At 33.2% G+C, this 27,787-nt stretch overlaps 5 protein-coding genes across 6 annotated transcripts; 1 reads left to right on the top strand and 4 right to left on the bottom strand.

Annotated features, from left to right (window-relative positions):
• The first annotated feature begins 113 nt into the window (after positions 1-113).
• Positions 114-8,101, top strand: LOC129886113 (uncharacterized). 2 transcript variants are annotated; one of them, XM_055960658.1, is made up of 9 exons: positions 114-344; positions 823-924; positions 1,022-1,067; positions 1,707-1,782; positions 4,027-4,393; positions 5,189-5,438; positions 6,231-6,473; positions 6,561-6,680; positions 7,410-8,101. In XM_055960658.1, exons 1-9 carry the CDS (start codon positions 273-275, stop codon positions 7,856-7,858), a joined length of 1,725 nt encoding a protein of 574 aa, XP_055816633.1. In that variant the 5' UTR covers positions 114-272; the 3' UTR covers positions 7,859-8,101. The 2 variants fall into 2 exon arrangements, with proteins under 2 accessions (XP_055816633.1, XP_055816634.1); XM_055960659.1 differs by having other exon boundaries at positions 116-344; positions 6,564-6,680.
• Positions 8,102-8,415: 314 nt separating this feature from the next.
• Positions 8,416-9,660, bottom strand: LOC129884650 (F-box protein At5g03970-like). The gene is given in 2 exon segments (XM_055958936.1): positions 8,416-8,878; positions 8,881-9,660. Coding segments are annotated over 2 exon segments (1,143 nt in total). The 3' UTR covers positions 8,416-8,515.
• Positions 9,661-10,798: 1,138 nt separating this feature from the next.
• LOC129886112 (scarecrow-like protein 11) lies at positions 10,799-13,289 on the bottom strand. The gene has a single exon (XM_055960657.1). It carries the CDS (start codon positions 12,897-12,899, stop codon positions 10,905-10,907), a length of 1,995 nt encoding a protein of 664 aa, XP_055816632.1. The 5' UTR covers positions 12,900-13,289; the 3' UTR covers positions 10,799-10,904.
• Positions 13,290-21,040: 7,751 nt separating this feature from the next.
• LOC129886110 (probable galacturonosyltransferase-like 7) lies at positions 21,041-23,713 on the bottom strand. The gene is made up of 2 exons (XM_055960655.1): positions 22,131-23,713; positions 21,041-21,642 (listed from the first exon to the last, which is right to left on the bottom strand). Exons 1-2 carry the CDS (start codon positions 22,870-22,872, stop codon positions 21,302-21,304), a joined length of 1,083 nt encoding a protein of 360 aa, XP_055816630.1. The 5' UTR covers positions 22,873-23,713; the 3' UTR covers positions 21,041-21,301.
• A 2,375-nt stretch (positions 23,714-26,088) lies between these two features.
• On the bottom strand, positions 26,089-27,232 carry LOC129886111 (GATA transcription factor 17-like). Its single transcript, XM_055960656.1, has 3 exons — positions 26,994-27,232; positions 26,784-26,885; positions 26,089-26,690 (listed from the first exon to the last, which is right to left on the bottom strand). Exons 1-3 carry the CDS (start codon positions 27,009-27,011, stop codon positions 26,355-26,357), a joined length of 456 nt encoding a protein of 151 aa, XP_055816631.1. The 5' UTR covers positions 27,012-27,232; the 3' UTR covers positions 26,089-26,354.
• Between the last annotated feature and the right edge of the window lie 555 nt (positions 27,233-27,787).

Raw genomic sequence — 27,787 nt, 5'->3', positions numbered from 1 at the left:
TGTTTATTTTATGTAATATCTTTTGTTCATAATAAAAAAAATTACGATCAAACATAATAAAATCATTTTCACCCCAATTTTATTTTTAAAATTAAATTCCCCTCGACTTTCAACAATAGTCCAACTCCCCTTTTCTATACTGGCCCCTGAAATTTTCCAAACAAAAATACGCATAAGGTGGCCTTTTCCCTTTCTTACTATATCGTGCGCCAATTTCTTGGCTCTTTTTTTCTGGCAGTGAAATCGTTAAAGATTTGTTGTTCCTTTGAGATATGAGGGAAATCGTAACTATTCAAGTGGGGAATTACGCCAACTTTATTGGCTCTCACTTCTGGAACTTCCAGGTAAACCCTTTTACTCATAAGCCTCTAATTCAAGAAACACATCAATTCTGTTTACCTGTTATACTTTAATTAAAAATATGTAGGTTTGTCGAATACCCATTTGCTTGTTTTAAACAGACGACGAGTTCAAGATAGTCCTAAACTGTCTTGTAGTAGTTCATTTAATTCTCTGATAAATTTGGCAACTGTGTTGGAATTTTTGGTTTGTGTCCTGGGAAAGAGGGTTTGAGGGGTTTAGAATGTTGTTCGGCCGAGGTAGTAAATTTCTCTGAGGTTCTGTTTATGCAATTTTAAGATGATGATATTTTTATTTTTTTATTTTTTTATCCTCCTCTGTTCTCCCTTACTCTCTTTTCTTTGTATAAGTTCCTACTGGGAATAGTTGCATATGTTCCTAATACTTAGTTGTTATTCAGATAATAGGCTGCTAGTTGGTCAAATACTACTGATATTTCTTACTCAATATTGAACTTTGAAGGATGAATTACTTGGATTGGCTGAAAGCCCTGAAAGTGATCAAGTATTCAAAAATCATAGTCTTGATATGGATGTGTTGTATCGTACTGGGGAAACCCAGCAAGTGAGTTATCTGATCATAAACTATATAGTGGATTTTGTCTTTCGTTATATAGCTATCACATACTTAAGAGTTACTCTTTCACATTGTTGGCATGTAGGGACTCCTTACATACATACCTCGAATGGTCTCAGTAAACTTTCAAGGTATATTGTTATGTTTAGACTCTTCCTACTTTTGTTTTGTTTCTTATTTTAACACCCCCTCCTTTTCACTATTTCTTTTTTTTTTAGAAGGTTCTGATCTTTACTATGCAGAATACAAGTGGTATAGTATTCCTCATAAGTTTCACAAATTTATAGGTTTGGTGAACTCAATCTGTTTTCTTATTTTTACACTTTTGCCGCAGAATTACACCATAGGTAGCTTAAGTGTTCTTAATTGTTGAAATGAGCAACTTACGATTGGAGATTTGGTCAAGACAGAAAATCCGTTGCTTGGATTTTTCTGCTATACCATGTATACAATATTCAAATTATAATTGCATAGGCTTAAGCCTCAAGCTTATCTACTTCACTTCTGTCATTCCAACTACTCATCTGTTGAACAAAGGAAATCGTTCTCCATGAATAGATATGCACATTATGTCATCTCATGACACGAACAAATACATGGCCCTACCACATTCGTACATAAGTTATGGATCGTTCTGCTGTCACCCATTCGTGAAACTGACAAGCAGAAGAAGAAAACAATATATTTTCATATTACGCTAGAGAATAAATAGATTCTCACTCATTTAGTTGATCTGATGGATGGTCTTTTGCACATCTGTAACATGATAGGGTCCCTTGGATCTGTGAGTTCACGTGGATCGCTGTACAATCAAATCCCAGCCAAAAACATGGATGTTTCGACATGGTGAGACTCTAAACCTTTTTGTCGTTTAAACCAATACTCTCTGTTTAATAATATGCCACAAAGTAAGTAAGGAGTGACATGTTCTCCCACTCACCCAAACCTCCCTGTCTAAAACATAGAAAAAGCGAAAGAAAGGAAAAATAAACGCAACACAAAAAGGGGGGTCTAGACTTGCAGCTGTTTTGTTACATCTCTTTCCTTAATAAGCATTCCTTTTGATTCATACATTCTTACTGCTTGCTGATATTGCTTTGGAAATGATTGTTACAGCAATAAAAGTGCAATTCCATGTAACTGTTTCAGCATCCCTGAGTCTTATATCCATAAATCAAAGACGATAAATGATAAATGAGCCTTCTGCTTTTGATTACTACCTTGAAATATATCACTCTTGGTGTTTAAAAGTTTAATTCATGGAATCGGCTTATGCCTTCAGTGATCCTGATCATTGCAGAAGTTTAATTTGGTAATTACTTTTAAGATACTGATCATGTTAGGCAGACCTTTAAGTCTAATATGTATTTACTAGGCCAGTTTGGTGATAAATCATAGCATTTCACTGAACAATGTGCTTCGGAATCTGAAGGCCAAAATGCCCCTTTCTACAAGCAATAACATTCATCTATTAAGTAATTCGAACTATCTACACATACGAGAATTTTCTCTTTTCTGTATATCGGGGCTTCCCCACATTGATAAATATATTACTTTATCTGTATATAGAAAAGAGAATACCTCTTTGCAAGAAATGTAGGAGTAAAATAAAAATGTTCTTTTTAGACTCTTAACATCCATCTCATTTTTCTAGAACAATCTTTAATCTCCAATTCGTGATTGCCTCTTTTGTTGTCCTTTGTATCACCCGTGCTATGTTGAACAACAAGAGTACAATGTTCTAAATCTCTGTTGCAATCCTGAAATGAAGCAGGATGTTCCGTTTCCTCTCCTGTGTTCCTTACACAGGAAGCACCAAACATTCATCGCCTTTTCTGCAACTTGTTTGCTGATAATAATGTATCCCACACTGCAGACTAAGTGAAAATTGATTTGATTAGTTATACTGAACAACTCACTGGGATTTTTGGTGACCATCTCCCATTTCAGTTTGTTTCTCTTTCAGTTTCAAGAGACAAGTTTGAGCTTTACAGAATGTTATTAATTACTCCCTCCGTTACAATTTGTTTGTCTGGTCAAAGTTTTGACTTGGCATAAAGTTTAAGAAGTAAAGAAGACTTTTGAATCTTGTGGTCTTAAATTCCTTTAATCTTGTGGTTTTAAATATGCAATGTGGAAAGTTAAAATTAAAGAGTTGCCGAAAAAGGAAAGAGACATTCTTTTTGAAATGGACTAAAAAGGGAACTATGACAAACAAATTGAAACGGAGGGAGTAATTATTTAATGCTTTGCAATTAGCAGTTAATTTCCGGAATGCTATGTTTTCTTGAAAGACAAATTGATAAGTGCCGACTTGCTCAGAGAATAGTCAGATTGTTTATTTAGTTGTCTAAGATCGAGCTAGAGTGAGAATGGAGTGGGAATTACTTGAAAGCTCCTTTTGTTGTTGAAGTGGATGTGAATCAAAGAGATGAGAGGAGCTATACAGATTGGTTTAGAATAACTACATGTAGGATCCTGTTTCATAGAGAATATGTTGAAATTTAGAAGTCTGGAAAGATAGCTTGTAATCCAATGAATCACTTGCTTGTCTTTAAGTAGACAACTCTTTCATGGCATGACAAAGTGATAAATTGGCAGCCACGTTGGTGAATTTACAGAAACTACTTGGGATGATTACAGTTGAAGTATTACTATATTAGATTGGCTCCTCGATAATGATGGAAGACCCTCATGGCTACAACTTAAGAGGGATATTTTGGTAAGTTCCTAGATCAACAACAACGACGACAATGCCTCAATCCTTGGTCATTCGTCTTCTTAGATAACAACAGGAGACCCTCATGGTTTCAATATAAGAAGGATTTTCAATAAGTTCCTAGATCAACAACACGCCTTCTCCTCCATCTCCTCATCCAGAAGATGCAAAATCAGCATAAAAAAAGACCCATTGATCAAAAAACTTATGAAAAAACCAATAAGAACCAACAGGACATTTACATATCCTACATTACTTGTGATGTTGGAGGAATATTTCAAGAGAGGGTGGGGTGGGGTGGGGTGAGGGGTGAAGGGAAGGCTTGCTTTACTAATATCATTTACATAAGTTTGAGTGGAACAAATATGCAGGAAGGGCAGAGTCACAACTCATGCATCTGAACCTTTTAGAAGGAATCTCTTCTTGCAAAGCTTAAGCGAGGAAGAACAGAAGAGCGTGGGCAAAGCTAATGATTCAGACAATGTGAACAACAATTCTCCCGCAGAAATTCAAGATAAGGATATCGTTGAATGTTTGGAAAGTGATGTTCAATATTGGACAGATTTTTCAAAAGTGCACTATCATCCACTGAGTTTGTATGAATTAAGTGGATTATGGTCAGATATTCAGGATTTTGATAATTATGGACTCGGGAAGGAGGCATTTTGTGGGCATCAACATGGTGAAGAAATAGATGACAGACTTCGTTTCTTCATTGAAGATTGTGATCATATTCAGGTACTCGCAATTGAAATCTCTAGACTACTATATTGTCTAGTTGGTTTATTGCTGTTCATGAATCCCCTCAGGTTTGTAGGCAGATCAACCACCTAACATTTGTTCCGTCTAATAATTCTGATTCCTTCCAGTACGATAATATTACTATTTGTATACATGTTTGACAAATTGCTTTGTCTTGTAAGTTTCTTTTTGATGCTAAATGAACTTTGTCCTCACTGAGTATATCAATACAGTTTCCTTTAATCCTGTTCTCTATCACAATATTTTTATTTTTTGATATCATAGAAATAGCCTGTATACCAACTTTGTGAGGTATCAGCAGGCACAAAACTCTGGGGAGTATGGTCTACCCTTTTCCCAACTAAAATACCAAACTTTTTGTCCATGGTGGGGTTTGAAACCTTTCGTGCACCCACATTTTATGTGTTGCATCCTTACAATTGAACCAAAGCCCTGGGGGCAGCTTCATGATACTGCCACAATATCTTGTCTGCTGTCAGATTGGTTTACTGACTTAACAACCTCATAAGTTCATCTGGTCTTCAACAGTTCCATTATAGCAGTTTGAGTATCAACTCTTTCAGCCTGATACCAGCAATGCGACTTTATATTCTTCCCCTTGCTTTCTGAGATCGTGCAAATTGTGCTCTTTTTGGACTCAACTGTTTTTATTTTCCTTTATTGCCTAACATGTATCTCTGTATAAATGCCTAAACGAAAATGATTTCACCTTCACTTGTGTTCTTCCTGTCGGCAAGAGTTGTTACATTTTTTATTGCATCTCTTTGACAGGGGATCCAATGCGTTGTGGACGACTCTGGGGGATTTTCTGGTGTATCTGCTATGTTCCTGGAGAGCGTTGCAGATGAGTACCCAAATGTCCCAGTTTTACTATACAATGCACGTAATCCTAGCTTGCACATGGACTCCAAAGGTCGCAAGCAAGCTATCTCCCGTAATCTTCATGATGCAGTCTCATTTTCAAGGCTGTCTGAGCTATGTAAATTGATTATCCCTGTTGGTTTGCCCTCCCTGAGTGGAAGTAAGAACTACTGTTCTCATAATGTGATTTTTTCAGTAGAACTATCAATTTTCCTTCATATGGTTCTCTCAGGCATAAAATTCTTTATTCTTTGTTGAACTAAATTGAATTGTAAGTGCGTACTGCATATTTGTCCATCCAAAGGAGATTATTTATCAGTAATGAATCCTGGCCACAACAAACAGATTCTTAATGGGTTCACGTGTACTGTATGAGTAGCTGATCTGTGAGTTCATATATTTCCACCCCAAATTTTGAGAATATTCTAAATTGCAAGCTGAGGTTAGGGACATTTTGAAGCTACGATGGCTCGTGCCTCACAATTTTTCACTTGCTGTATGCAAACTTGTGGTTTTCCTCACTCAAAAGGCAAGAAGTTGTGTGCATTTTGTCTACATCCTTCAGCAATTTTTAGCATCAAACGGAATCAACAAATTTGAATTCCAGTTAACTATGTGAATCCTATGTACTTTAAAGGAACCGGGGATTCAATATTTGTTAAGGAAATCATGGGTGTCAAACTTGTATATTTAACAGAAAAATGTGAAGTAATCATTCTTTTGACAGTTAATTCACTGAATCTTAAAACTGATGAGTGTTGTATAGTTGGTAAGCTCTTTCTTCGCCTATATGAACTTGTGCCTTGTTTGCGCACCTTTATCTTTTCTAGTATTTGGTGCACGTTAACTTCTGTAACTGAATCTTGTTTTATGACCTCTTACTCTGTGTGCTTCTCATATTTCAATCTCTTGAGTTCCCGTGGCTGATACTTGGATAAATGTAACTATCTAGGTAGAGCTTCCCAGTTTCTCTGCATTAAAGACGAAAAACCTTACCACTCCAGTGCAGTGTATGCATCTGCAATGCACTCATTTAGTCTCCCTTTTAGGATGAAACAATCAGGTCCATGTGCGGAATCAATCTGTACGTCTGGTGCTCTGGATATGTATGGGACAGTACAAATGCTAGCAGGCCAAATGAGGCAGAACATGGTAACTATATTGGATGTTGCCATGCCGGCACCTTCTTTAAGTGGTATGCTTTGTTTCTCTGGCATTTCATTTTTCTGAAGTCACTGTGCAATTACTTCCACTCCTGATGTTGGAAACTCTTTTACCCCAGTAGACTGGGCTCAGCAGTCCTTTCTCGGAAACATGCAGCCCCTGATTCCGGACATAGCAGAAGATGTTGAAGATTTCCATGCTGTGGAAACTATGAACATTCACGGAGCATTTACATCTGGTACTTGATTTGATCTTTAAGCATATTTCTTATATTTCTAACATTTTCTTTTCAATTTTCTGATCCCACTTTTATATTGATACATAGTTTGATGATTTACATGCTGGCTTCCGCATCTCCTTTTGGACTCCATCTACGTAATATATGTCATATTACCTTATCTCTAAGCTGCTTTACCTTTGAGAACTTTAAGCTATAACACGATATGCCAAAAATTTCATGAAGTATCCTGGTTTGAACAGCTAAGATACATTGCCAGAAAAGTTACTGATTAAAATGTAACTTTCAAATCCCTGCTATGAAAATTAAGCTTTTCATTTTTAAGTCTAGAGACAATGGACCGAACACAACAAAGAAAAGTTAGGAATGAGATGTTCCAGTGAGTGATGAGGACTAAACCTCAAAGACAAAACCAACCTAAATAGTGGATTATGTTTGGTAGCAAAGCACTTCAACATTCTATACTCTACAGAATAGTAGTTTCTAAAAGGAGCTTGTAACTTTAACGCAGAGTGAACTGAATGAACCATCTTTTAAAGCATATTTGATTCTTCAGTGTTGTTTTAGTGGCCCCTTTCTGTTGTCACCTTCTTGCTTATAGCTTGTCCAGAGATATTTGATCTGCGTCAGTGTTGTTTTAGTATCCCCTTTCTGTTGTCATCTTCTTGCTTATAGCTTGTCCAGAGATATTTGATCTGTTTAACTGTTGTTTTCCATGTTGATTTTCAGGAAACCAAAGGGCCTCAATTAATGAAGTTAAGGATGCAGTTGAGGCTGCTTATGAAAATTCAGTCACAAGGCCCAAATTCTCACACCTATCCGCTTCTACTTGTCCTCTTCCTATACCCTTGCCTTTCCCTTTGATCTTTGGCAATATGGTTGGCCAACACGGCGAGCTATTGGATACCCCGATTTCAGGTTCTTCATCTAGGGGATCCCTTGAAGTCCATTCCATTCCTATGGCGACAAGATTACGTTCAAGCACTGCTGTTTTGCCCTTTTTGGAAAGTAAACTTGGAAATCTTCGTAGGTTTGGTATTGAGCGAGGAGCCCTTGGCGCACCATTGCTCCAAAGTTGGGGTTTTGGAAAAGATGAAGTGGAAGATATGGTAGAGGTACTGTCTAAGATGGTAACGACACTGAAGCCCTATCCTCAATATTCCTCTGATTCGGATTGAGTTTACAAGGAGCATATTTTATTTTGAAAGTGCTGATGGGATAGTTCTTCTGGGTATAAGCTGTTCACTCTTTTTGAATCAGTCATCTTGATCCTTCTTTTTTTCCATTTTTGTTTCCTTTTTGGGCGTCAACTTGCTTTAGCAGATGCGTTAGAGGATCCTTTTTTTTTTCTGGAAATTAATGCGACTATTTATATCTACCTTACTTCATAGCAAGAGAAGTGTAAAATCTATCTTTTTTGATTCGTGCAAGGTATAATTTGGTAATTCCGTCGAGCTGCCATGTCTCATTGTTGCGAACAGAGTTGAAACCAAAGTAAAGCAAACATTGTATAATAGGCAGGAATTCAGAGCTCTAATTGACTTGAACAATACAGACGCACCTATAAGCCGTTTCATTGTATCACAGAAGCACTAAATATTACTAGTATCTATTCACTAAACATGGCTTCAGAACTAGTGAACACAAATGGATTCCTTTAAACTTTGAGTAAAAAAAATTGAAAACCAGATAATGAAATGGCACAGAAGATCAAGGGAGCTGAAATAAAAAGAAGGAAATCCATAAAAGTTACTATCTACATCTTAAGTACTAAGTAAATAGGATACTCCACAAATGTTATTAAAAGAAATAATAGCCAACACAAACTTGACAGTCTATAGAACAACGCGCGGCCATTGATGCCACTCATAAGAAAATAATTTAAAGTGTTTCCTTCTCCACCCATATTCTCCAAAATCATGCACAAGTTCTGCAATATCCGTTTCCATGTCATATGAAATAATCTTACTTTTTACATCCAAATAAAAGATGTGAGGAATAGCAGGATGAACATCCATGTTCTGCACTTCAATATGTAGAGATCCTGTAAGTCCAAAAGGAACTGTAGTCGCGACATCCGTTGCATACTTCCTAACCCACAGTGCATCTCGACTACGAATATTGCTCTTGAGTTGCCACATAGTAATAGCTGTCTTAACATACAATGCAAAATAGAAATCTCCACCAGAAAATCCGAGAGAAAATAATTGCCTGTAGCCACCATCTCTTCAGGAAATCCCAAAGCCCAGAAACTCTTATGGACACTATCATAAACAGTGATTTGTGGTCCTTGATCAAGCCAACAGAATACTCCGTCGATTACACCAGCTGACGGCGATTTCATATAAACGAAAAAGTACAGTCTAAGAGTTACATTGAGAATTAGATTATCGACAATCCACACATTCGTCTCAGAAGAGAAACTTTCAATTGTCACATTGGATTGTAAAATCCAATAGCGAACTATAGTAAAGGAGATAACATCTCTATCAGGGTTATCTACCTTACATATAAATCCAACAGTTGGATCATTCATCCTGATTTGAGTTTCAGGGAGAGCCATACTCTGCCTCGTCGCAGGATTATAAACATAATAAACACTCTGCCTATTGCAAAGGAGAAAACCATTGGACGATGCAACTATATACGCGGTCCTGCCAAGAAAACTGACTGATTGATCAAAACTACTATCAATATCTAGTGATGATTCCTCAGAAGAGAAGAAGAACTGAATTTTCGAACGTTCACATGTATCCCGAGCTTGATAAAAGAAACCAATTAGACAGGGTTGAGGCCTCCATCTTCGAGAACGACAACTATAACTCAGAGATGAATCAGCAATGTACTTCCGCCAACATTTGGATACACATTTAAACCTTGCTAGAGATTTTGAAAGCAAACGATGCAATATGTTGATTATGATATCCTTAGAAACCTCGACTACACCTTCTTTGTCAGGCAATTTGCGCAGACGTTTCATAGTACTAATACTTTTGCAACTATACTGTTACATTGGATCTAAAACCGTATAGGACTCAACCTTTTCAGGAGCGTAAAAGTTCAAACAAAAAATTTCAACAATAATGGAGAAAATTCAAAGTAGAAGATTACAAGAACACTCACTTTCAATGGTGCAAAACTGTTAGAGAAATGAGTTTTTATTGGTAAGCAAAATTAAATATTCTTTCGGAATTGAAGCCGCGAAATCCTCTGTTTCGTGGACGGTTACTTACGTAGGTATACAGGAGTTCATATGAAAGGGGATTTTGTATTTATTTATAAGAAAATAATAAAGGATCCCGCCACTCCAGCGAAATATTCAAATTTTTACCCTACCTACAACCACCACCGGTAAAAACTTACCTAAACACATGTTAATTAATCAAAATTATGTAAAAATGAACTCTAAATTCAAACACATGCCATGTGTTTGAATTGGTGTATACACTAGGTGCGGAATAAGTTTTACTCCCACCTTTTCCTTTTTCATTTTAGAATTTGTTTGGATGGGCTAAAACATTGATTTTCAATTCTTTTCAACTTTTTGGAATGTTCGACAAAATTTTAGAGTAATTTTTAAAGTTACATACTTTTAAATCAACCCCAACTTATTGCTTTTGATTATTTTTTTTAAATTAACACTTGTTTTGCTTTGATTAATCTGTTTACTTTTTAATTATAATTTTTATCGAATATAAATTAAGCTCCAAAACTTGAAAGTATTTTCTGCACTTAAAACTTAAAAGCTATTTTAAATTCGATCAATCCAAATGGGCTATTAGGTGCTCCCCCCCCCCCCCCTCTGTCCACAGTAAAAAAGTCAGATTCCTAATTTCTATATTCTATCATGCATCTTTTTTTCCAGTTATGGTTCATTCTTTTCTATATCTATTCAAAGATTGTCCGGCTGTTCATTTATAAAGTGCACGTCTTTGTGTGGAGACTAATTCAAAATCTGAACTTCATGATATGCATTAAGCATTCTACCGCAAATTTAATTTATTGAGTTTGAAATAATATTACTTGTGTTTATTTAGTAAATTTTTAAGGCATATTGTGTTTTGGACAAATCTGCTACAAACTGTTATACCACATTAATTGAGAGGGAGTTTGAAGCATTTGAAAGAGTGAAACCAAATTAAATAAATTCCAACATGATGCTACAAAGAAAGATAAACTCACTAGCAAATGAAAAACCAGCCATAGAAGAAATGGCCTAATAAATTAGACTAATTTTACAGATTGCTTAGCAGGCTTCCAACAAGAGAGAGCGTAAATTACGCGTCCTTTCCATCCTTGCAGCATCCAGTGACCATCTTCATCAACTGAGAAGTCCTTGTGGTACTCCGACCTCACTTTATTCCTCACTATCTTCACAATCTCCTGGTCAAGTGGCACCTGTTTGAATCCAGCTCTAACACATCTAAGTTGCCACTGCTTGTACGTTTCGGGTCTCTCAACTCTCTCCGTTCCTTCACAAGCGATCACGTTCATAGCATCTCTTGCATAAACCTCTTCCTCATAAAGCTTTCTGTCCTCGTCTTCGCGGGGCAAGGTAGCCTCAAACATATCGAATAGTGAAGAGAAGTGAAAAAGTGCCTCCCTGAACCGTGTGACGAAAAATGGAGTGTTGAAAGTCCCGTTTAGCGCTCCGTGGATGAACATATCAGGACGGATCCTCCTGATTAAATTCAGGACAGCATCCCTTGGACTGTTTGGTACTACTGTCTCATCAGGTATGTTCCCTAGCCTATACAAACTGTTAACTACCAACACTTCATCCCTTTGAATCTCAAGCTCATCAAGCGTGATGCTTTCCCACTTCTTCGCGATCGCTTTGAATACGAAAGGGACATGAAATCGCTTGCAGTACTTCTCCAGGCGACGCCCTGTGTCCTCAACCCTCTCTGCTGGTTTGAAACCAGGCTGGGGAAGATCGATTCCAGTAATGCGAAGCTCTGGGGGTCCTCCAGGCCTCATGGATAGACCTTGTATGAGACAGGGCCATTGGAAACCGTATAAAATCCCAAAATCAATGATGTGTATCTTTGGTGCTCCACCAATGAGCTTTCGGATATACTTGTTTGCGAAAATGTTTGACAGCAACTTGAATGGGCATGCTGTGATAAATGCCTTGTAAGCTTTCAAAATGTTGGCTGCTGATATCCTGCTGGACGCGAATGCTGTATACAAGGCTGTTCCTGTGCCAGACAGGCGTGCTTCAAGGGCCTTGGCAAGATAATGAGCTAACCTCTCCGTCCCATCGCCATAGGGCGTAGAGTGTTCTCTTATCCGCATCAGCAGCTCATTAGCTGTTCTGCTATCATAGCTTGCCATGGCCTGGGCACATTGAGTCAACAGACCCCTCAAATCCACCATTTCCTTCTTGACAGTGCTGCTGCCATGCTTCCTACCACCTCTCGGCCTTCCAACTTTGGTTACTTTTTTGGCTTCATTAGGCGGCGAGTAGGAAGTAACACTAGTAGCATTATGTGGTTCTACATATGGATTATTTAAACAAAGCAACACGTTGTCATACATTTCCGATGGTTCAGATTCATCATGAGTAAATGTAGCCAGCTGTTTGTTACTCCTCTGCTGGTCTGCAGCAGCAGCAGCATCTCCTCGATGTCGATTTTTCTTTTCCCTCAAACCAATGGGTGAATTGCTGCTTGTGCCACTTTGGAAGACATTAGCAGCTCCTCCTTCAAATTGGTCATTGGCAAGGGATGTGAAGAAAGAGTCATGATTGAATAGAGTAGTCGTCACGGAAACAGGAGATTCAAAATTAAGATCCCATTGAGGCGACTCAATAGAATCAGATGAATTGTTGCTGAGGAGACTAGATGAATCATGTGGATTGATGATGACAGATTGAGGGGAATTGTTATTTTCGGATCCATGAAGAACATCAGAGAAGTATTTCTCAGTAGCTTGGAGAGCCATGCAATCATGAAACATACATGGCTTATTCTCCAAATCATCTTCTTCCATAAGCATCTGACTTAAGAATTTGTACATTGCATCAGAACAGTCCCTTTCCCCTTCCCCTTCCCTTTCTTCTCCAACAACATAATTTGAAAGGTGATAATCTTCATCAAAACTAGGGTGATTATTGAATATTGTAATAGCACCATTTTGTACAACATCATTTCTTGGATCCATTGGAATAGAAGGGTGCCTAAAAGGGAAAAGCTGCTCTTGGAATAGGGCTTTCATGGAAATTAGTTTGAGCTACTGATTTCTGAGATGTTTGATTGGTGAAATTAAGAATCAAATCAATCCCAGAAATTCTAAACAAAAATAGGAACTGAGAAATGAGAAAGTCGCAACTTATAGAAAGTCTTATTTTTAGCGATGCTGTTGAAGTAGTAGTAGCAGAAGAAGTATTGAGGTTGGAAGCTAAGAAATGGTGTCTTTAATATATACTAGTGTATAATAATAGGAAACAGAGAAGGGTTAAGAATATTCAATGAAGAAATTGCAACTTCCAGGAAGCAGAGATGTTGATCATGATGAACCCAACCACTCGTGAATCGTGACCGGCTAAGGTTACCATCGGTTTTAGCTTAGTTTTTATGATTTAATACAATCTCTATTCTTTTCTTCCTCTCAATCTCAAAGGGTCAACTTTCTAGAATTAAAAACAATCCTATATAAATAGGTGAATCTATTTTTATTTTTTTAGTATGCTTTACTTCTATCTAAATATGAAAAAATGAAAAGCTTGAAACCATACATAAATAATTCCGAAGGATAATAGAATTTTCATAATAAATGTGTAATTGAAAATTTATGTCTGTTTCCTACAATGAAAACAAAGAAAATATTATAATGCATTCTTTTTAAAAGAGTGATAAGTGAACAAATTGACATTATGCGACCAGGGGTGAAGTATCAAAAGTGTGATGACCTCCTCCACTTTTGTCTCTACGTCCAAAAATATCACACTTTTCTAGTTGAGACTTTTGACTAAATTATCCTACTTGACTATTCTAGAATTTGACTCTACCTTTTTTCCCTTTTTATAACTTTATCTTAGACAACAAGTTAATCATTTCATTTCATTTATTTTTACATTTAATGCAATATTATTAGAAATTATTTCGTCAATGTTTCTTCTTATACTACTTACTCCCTAGTTTAATTTTACTTATCATTTTATTTGTTATTTTTAATATATCAAAAAAAGATAATTATTTTTTATGTTTATTTTTAGTAATACTATTTTCCAAATTCTTTTTCAAGATATAATACTCCTTCTATGTATTAAATATCCAATAATATTTATCTGATTAAGAAAAACAATGAATTATTTATCTATTTGTGTAGATATTATTCAATATTTAATATATTTTTTAAAATATTAAATTTAATATATTCAAAGAATAATATAGTAATATTATCTCTATTATTTATTATTTCTTAAGATGTGTGTCAAGTCAATAGCATGCAATTATTATTGAATAGAGAGTACTAAACATCAATTAATAAAAATAATTTAATGAAATAGTGACAAGTAAAAATGAACAATGGAGTATTGTTTTAATTATTTTTCATAAACTTTACCAAATACCCATTATAATAAGGAAACAAAACTCAGGAGTAGGAATTGCAAGCAATTAATGTCGTAACTACTAACTAGGACTGATTGAGTCTCAGCGAGACACTGGTTAGATTTTATCAAAGAAATTGGTTGAACTTGAACCTAAAGGGTGTGTTAGTACCAAAAAAAATGTTTTCCTATTAAAGAACAAATGGACAAATGGATTGTCTACTTGAAATATTTGTGAATTGTCCACTTGAATTATTTGTGTGGATTGTCCACTTGAAATATTTATTTAATTTAAGTGGTATTTTACTTTATCATTTTTTGGCTATAAATAAGCCATCACTTGCAATGTAAGAATACACACAAAAGAAGAAAATTTCTACTACTTTCTCTATATTAATACTTTCTTTATATTCTCTTGTTTTTCTTCCTTTATAACATTCAAGTTAGTTAATTTATAACATTTCCATATGAAAAATATTTAAAAAAATTTATTTGATATTTGAGTAAAAAATTATTATTTTATCTAATTTAAATAAATATTATAGAAGGTGAGAGGTGAGGACTTGATGATAGGATGGGGAGTGGTGGGGATGGGGCTTAAGGAGTGTGTTGGAGGTAGGGTTGTGCATCGATCGATTTGGTGAGATTTTATGTATTATCGATTTTATTTATTAATTTTTAATTTTTAAATACGCTAAATCAATAAGATATTTTTTATCATTTTTTAATTTATCAATTTTGGTCCTTAACGGTTCGCTTTTAAAATTTTACCCATAAAAAATACTTATAAAATAATTATATAACTTCTCCAACAATCTGACGAGAGAAGACAATAACGTAACTTTATGAAATACTCATAAAATAGATTCTAACTAACATGAAAGAAACTTTACAAGTGTAGCACAAATAAAATTACTAAGAAAATAATATGAATGAAAGGCTAAAGGGCAAAGATAGTAACCAATAAGGTACTGATATTAATACTTAATATTTATGTAGGGGTAAAATAGTAAATTATATATGTCTTAATGGATTATCGATTTACTCAATAACTCAATATTAAAAAATAAATTCCAAATCAATAATATAATATTTTTTTATAAAACAATTAAAAACTCATTAACCAATAATAATTTTTTCGATTTTAATTTACTGATCGGTTCGTTTTTTAGCCACCCTTAATTGGAGGGGTGAGGAATTTCACAAAATGTTAAACTTTTTTTCGTAATTCAACTAAGATAAGTTATTACAGAAAAAAGAAAACTAGATAAGTTATTTTTATTATTTGAGTTATTTTTCTAGAGAAACTATTTATCAAAAGTTTTGATTAACTGAATCGAACGTGAATTTTTTTTTAAAAATATTATTTTTACGGAACCCACCCAAAAAAGTAAAAAAGAAGAAAATAAAGGGGAGTAGTAACCTGGACCGGGAGCAACCGGTGAAAGGCAAAAGCGTAAGCCCCAAGTTCTGGCGGCATTGACTGGTCTTTGAATGATGCGGGCCCTATTATTCTCATAAGAGATCCCCCAATAATAGAGTATTGTCCTGTTATCGTCATTTTGTTACGAATTAGCGTCACGCCTTGCGGAAGCATTTTGCTCTCCCAACTAAACAAGCACAATTAGCGTCATTCAAACTCAAATCGAAATTGATAAATTAAATTGATTTTTTTATTAATTTATTAATAATGAGCTATTAATTTAGCGATTTTAATAATAATTTTAAATTTTTATTATTGAGTTATCGATTCTTAATAATTTGAGGTTTTTTTTAAATGGATTAACCGATAACTCGATAGTAACTTAATAATTAATATTTATTACTATTTGAATATAAAGTCTTTCACTTCAGGTTTAGTTTTCATACTTTTATTTTTGACTGTCTCAAACTCTTGGTTATTCTACAATATTTTGTATTTGCTTTTGAGAAAGACACAATTTATCAACTCACATTCATGGTCCATTTGATTTGTCACCTTGTTTCTAAGTGATTTTCAATGAGTTTTTTTTTGTGTCAAATCTCAACGGTTAAACCGATAACCGAACCGATAATGATCAATAACCGACAAATCGATAATCGATAAGTCAATATCTTAATGATTTTATAACGATTTGACATTTCTATAAATCGATAATCGATAAATCAAACTGTTGGCGTAATATACCACAAATACAATAACTTACGGTTGAAAAATAAAATGATAAAAAATGAATAAATAATTCATTTAGGCCGAGGCACAGATATCTTGCTCTCTTTAAGGAGATTCAAGCCTACTGCGTCATAATCTACACCGATCCAATAATAATACTTTGACTTGTCCCCTCCAAGATACAACAACCCAACAAAATTGTACAACTCAAGCAACTCCGGATTAGTTGAAGAGTTCAAAGCTCCACAAAAAGAACACCTTCCTTCAACATATAAATACTCTCTTTTGTTTAGTGAATATAGTTGAAAACTTAAAATAATTTCTTTGTCTCAACTCTCTCTTTCACTACATTAACCTCAATATAAACTTCTCATCTTTTCTTACACTTTTTTCTCTTATTCATCTCTTGTACATAAATTCATAACTATTTATAGATGAGGAATTCTTCCTTGCAATGAATAGGAAAATTATGGATAGTAAATTGGCTAAATGAATGGCCAAAGGTTACATAAGTTACAAAAATAAAGAGGTAGAATAATAGTGAAATGAAGAGTTGGTGGTTACAAAAATTACTAATAACTAATGACAACATTCTACCATAATTGATGAGAGTAAAGAGGCACAAATATAATGTCCACCAATTGACATATTATATATTTTTATTAATATTAAAATGTCACACTAACACAAATCGATAAACTTTAAAATCGAACCAAACCGATCAATACGGAGCGGCACGATCACTCAAATGTTGTGGTGGGACGTTAAAATATTATATTTATGCTTCAACTCAAAATTTCGAATTCAGTACATACGAATTAAGTTACATTTGAATTGGAGCAATTCACCCTCAAGGTTTAAAAAATGCATGAATATGAATTTTTGTGGGTCTTAAAGCAGATACCAAATGCTAGATGAGAAAGAAGAAAAGAACTAAACAAGCAGGGATTTCAGTGGAACTCATAGGGTGGAGGCAATTTATTCATATAACTGATTAAATTAAAAATAGTTAGATGATATATAATATAAATAGAATTTATGTATAATATGTATATGAACATGTATATTCTATGTGTACGGCTAGGCACATAGAATTCGAACTTTTCGGCGTAAAATTAAAAATTTCAACAATAAAGAAACAAGTTCAGAATAGAAGAAGAAGAGTATAAATAGATGGCAAGTTGATTGGACTATACTTTTATAACTTCTTTCTCCTTTCTGGTTTAGACTTCCAAGTTTAGTACAACTTTATATGCTTCGTCAACAAGGTCATAAAAATTGTTTTTTTTTTTGTATCATTGGAGTAACTGAATTTTATGTGTTGTATTATTAAGATCACTAAACTTTAGTCGTTACATTACTAAAGTCACTACTTTATTTTTCATATCATTAAAATTAGAAGTGTCAATTATTCAATCCAAATAAACATCGATTTAATCCAAATTTTATATGAATATTTAACTCAATAAAATTTATGTCTACAACTTACACATGTTGCTTTTACGATTATGTCTTTTCAATCACAGATTTCTATATGCAACACAATAATCGTTCTAAGATATACAACAAAACCTCGAAAAAGTAATATTCGATAAAGTAATAATCTCGCTAAATGAATATTTTTCTCCGATCCCGATTTGGGTCAGTTATATTAAAGAAATATTCTCACTAAATGCATTAAATAATAATTAAAAATAAAGTATTAAAGGCCTAGAAAAAATATAAAGTAATAATTACTAGAATACATCAAGAATTTATATATATTTTTGATTGTTTTTTCTTCCCACCAAAATCAAAATTAATCTCATCCTTAACTTTTTGAAGAGGAAACACAATTTCCAGAATGTTTTGCTTGTGTTGTACCAAATAGTTTGACAATGTAGTCATTGTTTGAAATGTCTCCTTTGACATACATGTAGACAATGCTACTATCATTTTGTTCAGGATCATTCTCATCATCATTATTCATTACTGATTGAATAATCTCTTCCTCTGTAGGTGATTTCATAACTATATCATTCTCATTAGGGTAGTTCAAAAGATGTTCAACATCCATCACATTTCTGTAGGCTAAATTAGAGATGACATCATTTAATTCTTGGATACCATCATCTAATTCACCAACTTCTTGGATACCTTCATCTAATTCACCAACTTGTGGTTCGGGAACATTGTTTTCTTCCGACCGGACCTTGCAATGCCAAAAATAATTTGTAATTGTTATTTCTTTCACGTTAAAATTTCAAATGATGAGAAGACATTATACTTGGATTATAATTTTTAAACATCTAGCTTTTTTCTTTTATAGTTAACATAAAATCTCTTCATATTCTATATACATGAATACAATTAGAAACATTAAACTTCTTTAAATTTGTTTAGCTTTCCTAGATTTAAATAATAAATATGCAAAGACTACACATTTTAGTTTCCTAGATTTAAACTTTTGAAATTCTTAATTCAAATATTGTTTTTCTTTCTTATGGCACATACTGCAAAATACTCTCTAAAATAATAAATATTTATTTATCAATAAATAAATATTTTATGCATTTATCGATAAACTAATAATTTTAATAAATAAATATATTTTTTTCGATCCCAAACATTTGTATTTATAAAGGTTTTACTCTAACAAACATTTGTTTTTGTAAAGAGCATGTTGGGAATGCAGAACCAGCGTTATTGAGCCCGTTTGATTGGCTTTAAGTTGGTCAAAACCAACTTAAAGCCCCTTTTCAGCTTTTGGACGTGTTTGTCTAATGTTAACTTTAAGCCAGAAAGTTCTTAAAGTCAGTCAAAAATGAAAAGTTAGGATTCCTAACTTTTTTTTTCTAAGTGCTTAAAGTCATTTTCTTTGACCATGGAAATTACTTTTATATCCCTTATATTTTAACTAAATTCCCAAACTACCCTTTTTATTCTTTTAACCCTAAAATTCATATAATTTTTCTCATTTAAGCACTTTTATCCAAACACTCAACTGCTTATTTATAAAAATAACTTTCAGCACTTTAAAGTTCTAAAAGCACTTCATATATAAAAGTTACTTTTTTAAGCCCATCCAAACACTCAACTGCTTATTTATAAAAATAACTTTCAGCACTTTAAAGTTCTAAAAACACTTTATATATAAAAGTTACTTTTTTTAAGCCCATCCAAACACTCAACTGCTTATTTATAAAAATAACTTTCAGCACTTTAAAGTTCTAAAAACACTTTATATATAAAAGTTACTTTTTTTAAACCCATTCAAACGGACTCATTATAACACTTGTACCATAAATCAAAACCCTGTTTGAACATTTAAACAAGCTCTTGTACAAAAATCGTGTTTGTCAATTAAAAGGTATTCAAATAGTATGGATTTAAGTGATATATATGATGACATTGATATTGTAAATGTAAATAACCTCACATATTTTTCAGGAGGGCGGAGCTAGGTAGAGACAAGAGAGGTCATCCGAATTTTTTTTGTGAAAAATTATATTATTTATATATAATTAAAATTATTTTTTATACATATATAGTACGTAGATGTTGAACCCCCTTCGACTTTTTTATGTGTTACTTCATAATTTGAACTACCTTAGCGAAAATTCCGACTTTGCTACTATTATTAGGTGACTAATGAGTAGGTATGCATATGGAGCGTGTTGGTTCAGATTTTCCAAATACCAAACCAAATTATTCGAGTCGAGTTTGTAAATCTATAAACCAAACCAAACTAATTAAAAACGTTCTTTTTTTCAACCTTGGATTTTTCGGGTTTTCGAATTTTTTTGAGTGTTTTCGGTAAAGTATTCATACAAAATATAATTAACTTGTGCTTCAAATATTTTTTTATCCCTATCAAAATACAACTATCGAAGGTGTTTCTTAATAAAATAACACAAAATATGATATGAGTGATGACATAAACTATTAAAAAAAAAAAAACAATGAAATCGCATAAAATAAATATTGCAAATAAATAAGTCATAATGAAAATGATCATAATTTAGAAGTACTAAATCATGCTAAAATAAATCTAATAAGTATTAATTACATGACTAAATATTAAAGAAAAACTAAAATTAGGTTATGTATTTTAATTGTCTAAATCAATGTAAAACTAAATAACAAAAAATCAATTTATTGTCATTCTTAGTGTTGAATCGATTTTTTTTGTTAGCATTAGTATTGATTTTGATTTTGATTTGAGATTTATTAGAGTTACTATCTATGAACTGTAACATTTATTGGACCATTCAAAATTCTAAGTCAAACCTGAAATAATATGTTAAAAGATGAGAACTATGAAAAAGTATAAGAAATATTTATAAATTATATCAAAAGTAAATACTTTTATGTATAAAATAAATTTTAAAAATTATATATATAATGTAGGATTAATTTGGTCTCGGTTTGACTTTTTAAAGTTTAAACCAAACCAACTCAAGTATAGTCGAAGTTTTTTTTCCTAATACCAAATCAAGTCAAACCAAATCACTAATCGAACTTTTTTTCAATTTGACTTAATTTGCGGTTTGGTGTGATTTTCGGTTTGATTTTGTTCACCCCTACTAAATACTAATAAGCGAAGTTATGTACCAATGGTATGGTGTAAAATCTTATATATATATATATATATATATATATAATTAGTGCAGAAACATTAAACTCAGTAGTATTAGTATAAATTATTGATAAGACTATTTACACAAAATGGTGCATTGAGAATCTTATTGGGAAGACCTAAGAAATTGGGAATGTATGTGTGTTGTAATTTTCAAATTTGTGGTCATCACTTAGGAGGTCCATGTAAAGGGGGGAAATGTTACAAAATAGTCACTTTTCAGCTTCTATAATTGAAAAATAGTTATTGTTCTGAAGTTTTACTTGTAGAATTTAGAACTCAGTAGTCGGTGAACGCTATTTGTAGCCATGCAAGTCATAGCGAGCCCAGAGCTCGTCTAGAGGACAAGATTTGCCAGAATCCAGCCTGAGCCAAGGTTTGCCACCTCCACTCCAATGCAACAAACTAACAGGACCAGCATGTATATTTCTGCAATTTCCACTCAAATTATCCCCTCCAAGTCCATGCTGGTTCCATCTTTGGTGAATTGGTGCTATCTTCCCTGCAAATACCAATAAAAATGGTGGCAATGAACCAAGCTCATATATCCTATGCACTCTCTGAATCTTCATCCATCTTTCTAGTTTCTTTGTGTATCTGTACTTCCTCCATTTAATCAAATCAATCACCATTACACCTGAAAAATGTCAACAACTTAGTTATCATCATTAGTCCTATCAAAAAATCATTTTAGACTTTAGTCTTTGGCAATGTATACCTTTTTTACACAATCAGTAGATAATACTAAGCTTTATAAAACGTTAACATGCTTTGATAGTGTAAAAGTTATTTGTACTATCAGTATAAATAAGTTAAATTCATCATTTTATAATGTTGCATGATTTAGTCGTTGACTCCTAGTTGTATTTTAGGTAAAGTCTAAGGACTTAATTACTTGATGAATGGTTGTTGAAACAGGGTAAATTAGGTGGAAGTTTGGACATGTACATGTGTAGTTTTATTATATAGTACCAGACAAGCATATATTTTTCTATTATATTGCATTTTGACAAAGTATTTGATGATTCATGCATACTGGTTTGAACCATTTTTTAAGAAAGACTATCCAATGTGATCATAAACAATTACAGGAAAAGCAAAAAATCATCATCATCATCATCATACCTGTGTTGAAGTAACAAGGTTTCCGACCATGGAATGCGCGAAAAAACTTCTTGTGAGACCAAAATTTTGGGGTAAAATAGTTGGTGAAATTCGCATGGCAGTACTGAGGTGATCCAACAGTTGATAATCCAAGACTTGTTCTCCATAGATTAGATATGTCATCGACTAAAATGATATCGGAATCTAAGTATATGACCCTTTCGACACAGGACTCTAACAAATCATCTAAGTAATTCCTTGCATAATTCAATGGATGTTCAAGAGCTTGCCTTATGCTAGAAGAAATCTTGTTCTGCACAATCCCTGGATTGAAATAGTAAATCTTGAATGACAATAAAGGGAAGATTTTTCCCAAGTGGGGTTCAAGATTTATAGTGTCTGATGAAATGAAATGGAAGAAGAGATTTTCAGGACAGTGAGAATGCTGAAGGATTGAATGAATTGCAGCCACCGATCCACGGAGGAATTTAGTGTCAAGGGTCATTGAAATATGGACTAAAGAAGGATTACAAATCTTTGTGGTAATTGAACTTGTGGGAAATGTTGTACATTTTGGTGAGTTCTTGAAATTTGGTGACTTTCTATAGTTAAACAGAGGAACATGATCTGAATTGGATGATTTTATTGCTTCTGCAGGAGGGCAAGATTGTAGAAAAGGATAAGCCAAAATGATCACAATTGGAACAGTGATCATAAATCTTGAAGTTTCAATAAACCAAGTCATTTTTTTCTTGTTGAACATCAAATTGGACTAATCCTTTTCTACTAATTTTCCCTTTGCCAGAACTAGAAAGCTCTTCTATTACATCTCTTTTCTCTTCTTCTTTTTCTTGTTATTGTTGTTGAGTGCTTTTCAGGTTTAATAGGAACACGAGGTGTAAGGATTGGACTCTGTCTTCGTGAATAATTTCTACCCCAGTTATCATGTGGAAAAGAAATTAAAGATTCACTTTTTATTTTGGAGGTGGGACCTTCACCACTGCCCTTTAGGTAGGGATAGAGCTAGAAGTCCAGATACGAATTCGACTGAACCTAGTAACTTTTGTTCAAATAGTGAAGAAGTTTATTAATATGTACAAATATTAAGTTTAGAATCCAGTTATTAATATTTGAAATCATCATTATAAAATTCAGAACCCATTAAGTTAAAAATTTGACTTCGCTTCTACTAGTTTTAGGCCAATTCCATATTGGTGCTCTCGCTACTACTGCAATAAAAAGTCGACACTTAGAAATGTTGAACTTAATGTGTAATGATTAAAATGATATTGTTTTCTTGCTGCCAAATATAAGATTAAAAAAATGATATTTGAAATACACAAGAGGAAGTTTAAAATGTTAAAATGGAAACCAGTAGAATGCAGTATGTTTTCGAGAGAATATATTTTATTGGCTTAACATATACTACTCAATTAAGTTTCACTAATTTATCTAATTTATTTTTATTGCTTCTGTAGATAGGAGAAGAAATTTTCCACAATGAATCTTCCTGCACCTTCCTACGGTGACATAATTGAAGAAAGTCAAAATGCATTTGTTTATAAGTCAAAATCAATCAAAAATCATAAGTTTGATTATTAATAATTTATCTAAATATATAACTATTTATTTATAAAATCAGTTTCAGCACTTAAAACCGTATCAGTTGTTTACCATCTTCCAATCCAAACAGGCTCTTAATTGATCATAATAAGTGAAATTGTTCATCCGGAAAAGGAAAAAAAGAATACACTAATAGTATAAAAACTGAATTAAAGGAAATTACATTTTTTAAGGTATTAACGTTTTAAACTTTATATAAAACGTATATAATTGTTGTTTTTAATTAAATATGTTGCTTTCGGCAAGTATAGAGGCTACAATCATATATTCGAAGCAAAAGAATCTTTTGGTACATATATACATCATACTAGGGGCTAGTGGGTGGATTTGAGTGGTGATTTTAAAGTTCAATTTTTTGTTCTAGATTTTCATTTACTTGTATTATTTATAACCAATGTCTACTTATCGTATAAACACAAACATGTTTAAGAAGGTCAGCACAATACCTACAATTTTTTTTTCTGTTAATTGTGCATTAATTGTTGTGAAAACCTAACTTTGGGTTATGTTTCCACAAGACATATACTAAAGATTTTATATTCTAATTTCTCGAAAACAAAATTTTATATGCTAAAGTTGTCACATCTGAAAGTCGATAGAGGCTGGGAGTAGAGCTATATTTAAGCCTTTATAGAATTGTCATGTCTTTCTTAAGAGTTAAGAATGTAATTATAAAGCATTATTAATCATTTAATTTCACTAGGAATTCTACAACAATACCTTAACTAGCTTTCAACTAATTCTAACAAATCAATTTCTCTTGGCACTTAGATTTTTTAAGTTATTCTTGATTCTCAACTTGTTATTCTTAATAATTGGAATACTATATATCTACTTCCAGACAATCCTAAACCATTGAGACTTTTTCTCTATAAAGTCAAATTTATAGCTGTGTTAATTACCTAAAACTTCCACTAATATTGGTTTTAAGAATTGGTAAAGAGAAAAACTTACCATTGTAAGAAGAAAAAAGGGGTGGGATGGCGATATTAACCTAATTATTTGTGTTGCTGCTCACATAGATGATTGAACGCTTCAAATTTGACATCCGTGCAAATTTTGCAATAATTAATATGTATGAATTAGTCATAGAGACGATAAAAGGATAATTGAATATGGTATTTGGCGCCGAATGAATTTGTTCAGTTCAGTCAGCCCATTGAGGAAAACATGACAACTTTTGAAAAATTTCATCAACTTTACAAGACAACCAAAATTAAACATTAGCAGAATCTCATCCAATTTTAGGCAGCAAGCAGACAACAAATTGCAAAATTAAAAAAGGCACATCTCCAATCATCAGCAATATCATATACACATACAACCTTTTCCTAACACCAAAATGAAGCCCTTTGTTTAAAAGGCTCTGATTATTTATTCATATTTTCAAAGGAAGCTATCTTCATCAAAAAGGTCCTTTGTTAAACTAAAACAGAGCTCCAAACAATCGAAACCAAAACCAACGACGGCTTTGCATTTTTTGTCCGACTATTTTACTAAATCAGCCTTTGATTTTGATTTTTGATTAAGCCATTGCCTTGTTGATTCTGATTTTGAAAAGAATCACTTGTGAAAAGAAAAAAAAAAGGAAGACAACAACAAATGCACTTCCGTGAAAACAAATGAGTATTAATCAATAGTTTCAGTACTGTATTATAAATCTATATGTTAGACTAAACACACTTAACATAGTGCAATTTATAACAGCATTCGAAAAAGACTACTCTATTATGAGTCTTAATTGGCAGAACTTTTGGAAAAGACAGCATTTCTCAAATCTATTTTTGAAAACTTTCAATGAGCCAAGAATGTATCAAAAACATTCTCTACAACTCACTTGTGTGCCACTTTTTTAGACTCCATTTATGAAATCACTAAACTAGTTGTTATAACTATTTCATTTCAATTTTTTCCGTTTCCACGTGACATTTAAAACCATTTTTTTCATACCCGCTTGTGGAGTCACACTAGCCTTGTTATAACTAGTTACTTTTTTTTTTAATTCGTTTTTACATAACATGTTTAAAGCCACCAGTAACATGTTTAAAGCCACCAGGGTAAAATGACATTTTGATACTATCTTTAATTTAAGATTCAAATGTGGTCTTTTCTTTCTTAAAACTCCTTAAACCAGACAAACAAGTTAAAATGAGTAGAGTATTACCTTCCACCTACCTCGGTTAACCCCCATCTCCTCCCTACAATTTAGACCATTGAAGAAAACATGGAATTGGCAACAATTGAGGATATTTAGAAACTTTATTAATAGACAACCAAACTACTAACATTCGACAGAATCTCAACATTTGATCCAATTTTAGGGAGACAACAAAGTGCAAAACACAAAAAAGGCATCTTCAAATCATCAGGCACCACCATCATTATATACAACTTCATTTTCATCCAAAAGCTACCAAAATCAAGCCATTTCTCTAAATAAAGGCTCTAAAAACCAGATTCTTTTCTTTTTTCCAGTTAGCACATTTGTAATATTTCTTAATAACCCTAAAAAAGCTTTTACTAAAAGCTTAAAAAAGGATCTTTCTACTTTCTACTTTAATATTAAGCTTTAAAAAAAAGGTTAGGGTTTTTAATACTGACTATTAGTGCTGCTGATTGGTTTTAGCCAAAAACAGAGCCACAAGACAGAGCCATCAATAGAACAGCAGCTTTTTCAACTTCATCAAGTTTTCTTTGATTTCTCGGCTTCTTCATTGAAGATCTCTGCCTCTGTAATATCACTACTTCTTTCCCCAACATCATCAATTTCACCCTCAATACTTTGCTTAGCTTCTCATCTTTTCCATTTCCGATTTTACCCTTCTTGCAGTACGCAACCTCGTCAGTACTGCTACTGTTTGAAATGAGTTTCTCTTTCTTCTTCGTTGGCCCTTTGTTTAACCCAATTGGGCTACTCTTTTTCTTCCTGTATTTGATCCCACAAGCATTGCACAGCGACTGCAAATAAAGTAATTGACAATGAGAATTAGCAGTCGATCAACTGATTTGGATCAAAACCCAGATCAGAAAAATGGGTGTAACTAAACTTACTTTAGGCCCAGAAGGACCAGATCTCCATAAGGGTGTCTTCGTAGTTTTGCAATCAGAGCAAGATTTTGTGGTCCCAGTTGTCTCACTACCCGAAGATTCTTCCTAGACAAAGAACCAAAATACAAAAATTAATATAAATTGAAAAGAAAAAAGAGGAGAAAAATCCCACAATGCTGGAAAAATTGATTATGAATTAGGGGTTTATTTTACCTTTTGGGTCGGATCCATGAACTTAAACTCGTCAAAAAAACAGAACAAAGTGACAATTGAGAGAAATCTCTAAGTGGGTTTTCTTGCTAAAATTACGAAAAGCAAAGAACCCCAAAGAGATTAATGGACTAAAATGGACCTTAGTTCCAGTGAACTGAAGAAGTTGGAGAATAATTGGAGCAAAAAAAATAAAAAAGTGAAGAAGATTTGATAAATGCGTATGTGTGTTTGCAGGAACAGAGTGAGTGAGGTGGCTCATGTAATGATATAAAGGACACACTGGAAAAGAAAGTGGACTCAACCCTAATTTTTCGGTGTGAAATGACTGGAATGCCCTTGGATTTTCGTTTTGACGGCACTGAGGACTGCAAAATTAGTGCTAAATGTATACCGCGTGTCCAACTGCATGCACCAGGGGGCTAAAGTGTTCATTTTTTGGTAATAAAATAAAAAATAAGATAAGTACTCTATGAATTAAGAGGAAAAACTAAAGATGATGAAAAGTTGTCAAATACTAGAAAGATTTGAGTGAAAAAATCACATAATTTATGCCTCGTCTGTCGTCCATGTCTTGGCTAACTCTAATAAATAAATAGATTTGTCAAAGGAAATGTTCGCTTTTCGACCAAGTTTAAGGAACGTACTGGCTGGCCTTTTTCTTTATGACTCCAACCAAAAATTAAACACTCGTTCCGTTGCGAAAGATGAATTATGATATGAAATTATATAAGATAAAATTAAAATTTTAATTAGTTATGTGATTTAAATTTTTTAAATTGTATTTTTTGTTTATA

The sequence above is a fragment of the Solanum dulcamara genome, chromosome 4, assembly GCF_947179165.1.
Source record: "Solanum dulcamara chromosome 4, daSolDulc1.2, whole genome shotgun sequence".
Lineage (NCBI taxonomy): Eukaryota > Viridiplantae > Streptophyta > Magnoliopsida > Solanales > Solanaceae > Solanum > Solanum dulcamara.
Note: the sequence above shows the minus strand (reverse complement) of the source record. Positions and strands in the feature narration are given on the sequence as shown.